Source organism: Papaver somniferum, chromosome 5 (genome assembly GCF_003573695.1).
Source record: "Papaver somniferum cultivar HN1 chromosome 5, ASM357369v1, whole genome shotgun sequence".
NCBI lineage: Eukaryota > Viridiplantae > Streptophyta > Magnoliopsida > Ranunculales > Papaveraceae > Papaver > Papaver somniferum.
Window position 1 is genome coordinate 214,339,329 of NC_039362.1, and position 8,734 is coordinate 214,348,062.

Consider the following 8,734-nt stretch of genomic DNA (forward strand, 5'->3'; position numbering starts at 1 on the left):
CCTATTTGCTAAAGATTGACTAATCTAGACAGTACACCTGTCCTTAACTGACCGATGTTTAACAGCTCATTAATACATCTCATGATTGATAACGGCTACCACACTAACTACTCCTACTTACTGTCTTATTACTAAGGGCACTCAGGAAGTGGCACCCAGGTACATAACAACGAATATCTTTATTACATACCTTGTATAGCGTATTCTGATTGTGTAGCTTTGTCGATTCTGGTTATTTTGTATTGCCGAGATCAGGGACATTCCTCTTTATTTTCAAAATGGAAGGTGTATCGCGCTGGGCAATGGGTTCATGAACGTATTGTTTTGTTATTAGCGGAGATCAGGGCCACGTCTATGTATATTAAATAGATCGTTGGTACTGGTGGGCAGTGTTTGTAGGTATATAAATATATCTTTCGCCGAGATCAGGGCCACTGTGTATTAAACAGCTTGTTGGTACTGGTTCCTAGTTCAATGTGCTTACCTTTTATTTTTGTCTTCCTTGTTCCTTTCTGTGATTTGGATTATGGTGTGTAATTATCTTTCTCCTTTTATATTTATTTCCAGGGTTCGAGAGGAGCTGGAGAGGGCTTTGAAGTGACAAAATTTGGTCATGGACGTGTTGCACTTATTGGGTTTCTGAGGTTGGGCACCTCCTGAGAACTAGCAATATATGTTTGTTTTTTGTGCTATCATGGTTTCTGTTTCGAAAGAGCAAAAATGCCTATGAAATATCGTGGATTGAAAACATAAAAAATCGCTATTCTTAATATCCGAGAACTTACTGTGTTTATCTACTAATTAGTAACACTGAACACTTCTGTACCTACAAAGGAAGCCCCTGCACCTGCAGCCAAAAAGAAAGAAGAGTCCAGCAATGATAGCTCTTATGACAGTGACTCTGAGGATGAGGTTTGTCTTGTTTGATTTTTTTTTATTAGTTTTCTTATTTATTGGTTGGTTGATTTATTGAAAAAAACTTCCACTGATGTAACAGCTAGTTGCAAAGAAAGCTTTTGTTCCTACACCAGCAGCAAAGAAGCAAGAATCCAGTGATGACAGGTAAAAATAGCCAGTGCATGTTTAATACTGCGTGGATGTAGTTCTGTGTTGCTTATGATTTTTATTTGCATAAGAAGATTTGGTTCTACAGTTTAGATAGATTCATTCTATTATGCCGGATTACTCCTCTTAATATGCATTGAGTAAGACCTGTTACATGGCTGATGTTTTTTGTTTCTTCAAATGAATTGTTGATTAAGGGGTTTCAAAGTGACTTCTTGACGTAGTCCTTGTACAAGATTGCATGACCAGATCAGTTGGATGGGCAGCCTATCAAAATGTGTATCATCATTTCTGTTTCTTGTGTCCCATAATATTTTACTGAATTCTGTTTCCGCTGCTCATTCCTTCAGGAGGCTAAACATGATGCAAAGCCCGCTGCCAAAAAAGAAAGTAGCTCTGATGAAAGTTCTGATGAAGAACCTGCTAAACCTGCTGTGAAAAAGGTACCCATCGAATAACGCTGTCTGTATGAGTTCTCTGATGCCCAAGCTTTCAACAAAGCTCTTGAGATGAATGGAGCTGAATTTGGTAATTCCTCCTTGACAGTTGAAGAAGCCCGACCAAGAGACCGTGATGGTGGTGCCTCTGGTGGTCGTGGCGGCAGAGGAGGTTTTGGTGGTAGTGGCAGAGGAGGAATATTTAGTGGAGGAAGAGGTGGTAGAGACGGAGGTAGGTCTGGTGGCAGGGGAGGACGTTTTGGGGGTAGTGGTGGTAGTGGAGGTTTTGGTGGTGGTGGCAGAGGAGGACGTGGAACTGTTGGGTGCAATAATCAAAAACAAAGAAAAATTAAATAAGCAAAAGTTATTGATACTTAGCTTCTTTATAATGGAAGTGATTGTTTTGACGAAACGAACAAGCTCCCCGTATCTCCGCAACAGCAACAAGGCAAAACTTTGGAAAACAGAGTGAGTCACGTGTTCAACACGTTGTCCTTAAGACATTAGCGCCCGGCTACACTCAAGAGTGATGCTATAGCCCTCACAGGACGGATATCTCCAGGATAAAACACCCTAATACACCTACTACTAGCATATGTAGTAGATGCTCAACTTGAGCTTGGCAACTCCGAAAAAACCGTTAAGGAAAATCGCGAATGCTTAAAAACCGCTATAAAATATTTTCCCTTAGGGGTCCCTCTAAAATATAGAGCAACCCCTTTCCCATAGATTTTACAAAAGTAGTGAATTTCTTTATATAATTGAAAATACAACTTAAGAAGAAAAACTCCCCGATGTGGGACTAAAAGGTTTATATAGTTTCTTAAAACTACTAAAAATTGGAAACTCCACGATGTGGGACTAAAAAGTTTCATTCACAAAATAAAACAATAAATTATAATTTTTATTAAAACTTTAAAAAATTTTTTTTATTAATCGTTTTCCAACAATCCCCCACATGAATGAAAACTCAATAAAACATGAAAACACAGATAGATCTTGGTAAATAAACATCCCAACCTCACGATCCAAACAGACTGATCGTGCAAGTGTTGAAATCATACTAGTCATTTCTACGTCCTCTCCCTCACAAAAAGTGTGTTGACCCCAGGGTCATACTATGGATTGCATAAATCATAATAGTATTGAGAGCTTTCATCTTTAATTCTCACATGGTGAGACTATAGGTATCTTTCACCAAAGTGAAAAAGCATGAACTAGTGAACCCTTAGTGACCTTTAGGTCCTAAGTTCCAGTAATACCAAAACCATCAAAATGAAAATCACATAAAAAACGCAGGAAATACCATTTTAGGCAGAGGTGTCCATGAGGTCTTGAACCTTTGCTTAGTGAGATATTACCAGAATTACTTGCTAGAGACAGTGAACTATGTCTTGAACTGCTAGCATTTGATGTAATTCGTGATAACAACCACGGGTGATATCTCCAAGATTGCTGCCAAGCTCGTGCCGTTTTGTCCGTTTTGGCCCTGGACGTATCCTGTTTCTCAGAATGCTCTAGAGAATCAGCTCATATTCTCACAGGAAGCGACCCACTTCCTCATTCAGATAGGTGAGTTTCCATAAAGAGTGTTACTGCTACACCCCACTTCAATCTTAAATTGAAACTATAGAACTCATTAAGACTTATTAAAAAGTCATCCTCCACATGCAGTCACACTATCACGTCTACACCATAGGGAAGGGACAGAGAATGAAAATCTCTGATAGTGTTTACCTTTACCCACCACAAATTAGTTGTCTCATTCGAAACCTTGATCATGGGATCTCCAGTCAGCAAGGTTGAGTATCCTTCATGGCAAGTTTAATATATGAGCTTAAGCCCCAACCCCCTCGATGCATTTTTAACTATCTCTTTGTACAAACCTTTCGTCAAAGATTGCGCGATATTCTCCTTGGACTTTATCCAATCAATGGAAATAACGCCGATTGAGATTAGTTATTTCTTAGCTTTAACTATTATAGCTTGGCTAACACAATGTATAGATATAGCTGGCACAGGCCTATGCCAAAGAGGAATGTCTTCTAAAAATCATCTTAGGCACTCGGCCCCCTCTCATGCTTTATCTAACGCAATACTCTCAGATTCCATAATGAATTGAGCGATATGTTTGTTTGGAAATCTTCCAACAACAAACCCACATGTTAGAGTGAAACCATATCCACTCGTAGACTTAGACTCCTCTGAGTCAACTATCCAGTTTGCATCATAAAGTCCCAAGGACAACAAGATACCTTTCATAAATCAAAAGAGTATTTTAGGTACCATAATACTCTACTCAGTGCATCTGAATTCTCTTGCTCTGGACTACAATTATATCCACTTAACTTACTCACAATATAGGCAATGTCTGGACTCTTACAGTTCATTAAATTCATCAGACATCCTATAACTTTTGAGTATTCAAGTTAAGATACTCCACTACCCTTATTTTTCTTGAGACTACAAGAATAATCGTACGAAGTACAAGCAGGTTTACAATCAGACTGATTGTATCTCTTAAGCACAACTCAACATAATGAGAACGACTAAGACTTATAAATGTTTGATTATCTTCTAATCCTCATCCCTAAGATTACATCAAAAGGGCCCAAGTCTTTCAAGTCAATGTTCTCATTCAGTGCATGTTTTTAGTGGAATTGATCACATCTATGTTTGTATCAAGCATATCATCAACATACAAGCATACAATTACACAGACATCCTTAACAAGTTACTTGTAGACATACTTGTCAGATTCATTAATTTAAATCCACTATCCATTATCACATGATTAAATTTTCCATGTCACTGTTTACGTGCTTATTTGAAAACCATACAAAGATTTTTCAAATTACAAACTTTGTATTCACAACCTTTCACTACAAAGTCTTCAGGTTGATCTATGTAAATTTCTTTACCTAATTCACGGTTTTAGAAAAAGCTGTCTTAACATCCATCTGATGTATCTCTACGTTCTTTATGGCAGCAATAACAATTAGTATCTCAACGGAAGTAATTTCCGTCACAATTGAATTAGAATCAAGGAAATCTACACCTTCTTTTAGTTTATAGCCTTTAGCTACCAACTTAGCTTAATTTTTTCCACAGTTTCATCTACCTATCGTTTCCTCTTAAAGACTCATTTACATCCCATGGTCTTACAACCTGGAGGTAAACTAGCAAGCTCCCAAGTCTGGTTCCAACGGACTGAGTCCATTTCACTAAATGAAGCTTCTTACCAGAATGGGGTTTCAGTAGATATCAAGGCTTCTTTACAAGTCTGTGGCTCAGACTAAGCTAGGCATGTTATGAAGTCGGTTTCATAAGAAGTCTCAAGTCTAATTATTTTACTTCTCTTAGGCTCAACATCAACTTCATCTTCCTTTAAAATAAGTTCTGACTATTTGAAGATAAATCTAGGGGATCAACAACACATCTCTAATGAGGTACAGGTTTAGAATAAACATGTTCAAAGAACTCAGCATCCCTAGATTCCGTAATAATATTCACACCAATGTCAGAAAAAATCAGAACACACAACCAAAAATCTATTTGTAGAAGTATACTCAATATACCCTATACGAAAACACAATCAACATTTTTGGTTTCAATCTAGTTCTTTTAGGAAGAGGAATTACAATCTTAGTCAAACGCCCCCACACTTTGACACATTCATAAGAAGGTCATCTACCGTTCCATAAACCATATGGAGTTTCATCTGATTCTTAAAAGGGTACTTTATTCAGGATATACTAGTTAAGAGGACTGCCTCCCCCCACAAGGCCGCAGGTAATCCTGAACTAATCAACATGGAAATTATCATCTCCTTAAGGATACGATTGTTATGTTCAAGGCTTCTAATTGGTTTCCAACTTCAAGTTTATACATCTTAAGGCTTCTAAGGCGTCATCCTTATCCTAAACAAGTATACAAGATAGTACCTCGTACAATCATCTACGGAAGTTATAACCATCTTTTACCACAGTGGTTTTGGGTTGAACTCATGTCAACTAGGCCTAACTGAATTAATTCTAAAGGCTTAGAATTACTCTGAACATTTGTGCTAAAAGATTTTATAGCATATTTTGATTCTTCACAGATTTCACTTTTGTGTTCAAAATCCAAACTAAATTTGGGTACGAAGCCTATGCTAGCCAGTTAAGCATTGACTTATAAGTTTACGGTTCCAAGTCTACCACGTAAAACAATCAATCACACAAAGATATCACAAGAATCAACTACGTTCACATCATCAGTTTTTCCGTTAAGCTTATATAGACCCAAAGTCCTATAACTCTTGCTTAAAAAATCACTGCCTAGTTACAACAAGTTTTCCAGATTCAATTAAGATCTTAAATATTTTTCCATCTACAACAGAACAAGATACAAGATTTTCGCATATGTTCGGAACATGAAAACTTCATTCAATGTGAGAACATTACAGATATGAGCTTCTGCTCGACCTTTTCCTTTTATGCAACCTCTATTGCATATGAGTTACTCAATAAGAGTTTCTCGACATCCCCTATCCTATGATAGGAGGTGAACAGGTCTCTGTTTCAACAAACATTCTTGGTGGCTCCAGAGTCCACCTACTGGTCTCACATTGGTTATTAAAATAACTTCCGACATCATGCCACCAAACTCGTTCTAGTTTGTTTCAACTAAATTAGCATTAACTTTCTACTTATTAAGGTTTTTATGTTGTCTACAATTTACTGCCGCGTGGCCAGAAATTTTACAAACATAACACTCACCCTTAACTAAAGTAATTCCGGATTCAGGTTTACGAAATATACCTTTATCATGAAGACCATGCTTAGAGTTGCGTTCGATGTTCTCAACTTTGCCATCTTTGGAAGATTTGTTTCCAACCACATGCGGCTATTAGCCATGTCCCTCGGAGATGACACCTTTATTTACAAATCACAATTCCAAATCAGAAAGTAAAATATGAGTTTTGAAGATAACATCTATATATACAAACTTCGTTTGAATCAGCGTTTCAAAAACTCATGGTTACCCCACAAAAATTAATTTAGTTAACAACAATTTTCTGCTCGTCAGAATTTTTCAGAAACGTTTTTATGTTTTGTAAAATATCAAAAAATACTTTTACAACTCCAAAAATTCTGAAATTTTACGCGGGTAACTATCAGGATGTCTACTACGTTGTGTCAAAAGGGTTCATCGAAATTACTTCTAGATTAAAAGATAAAATTGAAACTCTACAGCTGACCAGAAATTCGTTTTTGTTTTTCACTCCACAATTAACATCCATGATTCACAAACCAATCAATCGTTTTCGATTATTACAAATACTAATGTCTTAAGATTGTTGGGTGCAATAATCAAAAACAAAGAAAAATTAAATAAGCAAAAGTTATTGATACTTAGCTTCTTTATAATGGAAGTGATTGTTTTGACGAAACGAACAAGCTCCCCGTATCTCCGCAACAGCAACAAGGCAAAACTTTGGAAAACAGAGTGAGTCACGTGTTCAACACGTTGTCCTTAAGACATTAGCGCCCGGCTACACTCAAGAGTGATGCTATAGCCCTCACAGGACGGATATCTCCAGGATAAAACACCCTAATACACCTACTACTAGCATATGTAGTAGATGCTCAACTTGAGCTTGGCAACTCCGAAAAAACCGTTAAGGAAAATCGCGAATGCTTAAAAAAAACGCTATAAAATATTTTCCCTTAGGGGTCCCTCTAAAATATAGAGCAACCCCTTTCCCATAGATTTTACAAAAGAAGTGAATTTCTTTATATAATGGAATAAAACAATTTAAGAAGAAAAACTCCCGATGTGGGACTAAAAGGTTTATATAGTTTCTTAAAACTACTAAATATTGGAAACTCCACGATGTGGGACTAAAAAGTTTCATTCACAAAATAAAACAATAAATTATAATTTTTTATTAAAACTTTAAAAAATTATTTTTTATTAATCGTTTTCCAACAGGAACAACTCCCTACTCTGGTTAGTTTCGTAGATCTGATTAAATTATCTAGTCTCCATGTCTGATCATTTTTTGTGTTCGCATTTTTTCTGTATGGTACTTTGTTGTCCCTTACATTATTTCTTTCTCATGCATAATGCAATTTAGTTTTTTTGATGATGTTTACTCATTTCAAGGTGATAAAATCCATGATCACATTCCACTACCTCATTTTTTGAGAAATACATATTGTTCTTCTATGTGAATTTTAATTTTCTATATTGTCTTCTAAATATGTCCTTTGGAGACCTGACTTAGAGTGAGGGTCATCGTCAAATATTAACCAAGAAGTTGGAATCTGTGGATTTGCGTTAAAACAAGAAGCCACCACAGGTTAGATCGTATATCTATTCAAACGACATTTTGTGGTATTTCTGTGAAGGATATCCCGTTAACCATGTTCTCTTGTTCCTCTTCTTTTTCTTTTTCTTTTTTCACTGCATTTGGCAGATATACTTCAATAGGAAAAAGACGGGAGGCATATCTTTCAACACTACGATGCAGTTGACTCACATTGATGAGAAGCTTTGCTATCAAATTCTGCATGAGTATAAGATATACAACGCAGAGGTAACTCCACATATTACAGTTGAATAGAGTAGAATACTGAATTTCAAACAGTGGGGCGTTTTAGTTCTGTGCAACATTTTCCTTTCTATCGTTTTTCTGCCAAGCGCTTAGCTGTGTAGCTGCTTAAGAAACATGGTCTCATTCCGTGTAGTTGCCTTTCTCTTGTAGCTTCTGTTCCGTGAGGATTCTACAGTGGATGATCTCATCAATGTTATTGAAGGAAATCGTAAATACATGAAGCGTATTTATGTGTATAACAAGATTGATGTGGTTGGTATTGATGACGTGGACCACCTAGCTCGGCAACCAAATTTTGTCGTCATTAGTTGTAATTTGTAGGTAGATTCACTTTCCCTTTTGCTCTCATTAAAGAAAGAAGTGGTGCCTTAGATACAGATCTATGAGAAACAATAATGTGCACAAAATGGGTCGAGTTCAATCTGTTAACATTACCACTTTTATGAGAAATAATTCACATGTATGAGAAATAACAATTCAAAAAGACCAAAACACAAAATTCCGGGGTCATATAGATTCTTAGCTTTTGATATTCTTTATATAGCCAAAAATCAGAAATATTCTGTTTATATAGTCAATTTGGATATTTGGCCCAGGAAAATTAAAAAAAAAATGTCTCTTACCTAAAATA

The 8,734-nt window shown here is 36.4% G+C and overlaps 1 protein-coding gene across 1 annotated transcript; it reads left to right on the top strand.

The window, feature by feature from the left end:
* Positions 1–1,574: 1,574 nt before the first annotated feature.
* LOC113280775 (developmentally-regulated G-protein 1-like) lies at positions 1,575–8,424 on the top strand. The gene is made up of 3 exons (XM_026529359.1): positions 1,575–1,820; positions 7,966–8,085; positions 8,254–8,424. Exons 1-3 carry the CDS (start codon positions 1,575–1,577, stop codon positions 8,422–8,424), a joined length of 537 nt encoding a protein of 178 aa, XP_026385144.1.
* The last annotated feature ends 310 nt before the right edge of the window (positions 8,425–8,734 follow it).

Coding starts and splice junctions, on each gene's coding strand:
- LOC113280775 (XM_026529359.1), top strand. CDS start 1,575: ATGAATGGAGCTGAATTTGGTAATTCCTCCTTGACAGTTGAAGAAGCC. Junction 1,821..7,965: donor GCAGAGGAGGACGTGGAACT/GTTGGGTGCAAT, acceptor TGCATTTGGCAG/ATATACTTCAATAGGAAAAA. Junction 8,086..8,253: donor ATAAGATATACAACGCAGAG/GTAACTCCACAT, acceptor TTTCTCTTGTAG/CTTCTGTTCCGTGAGGATTC.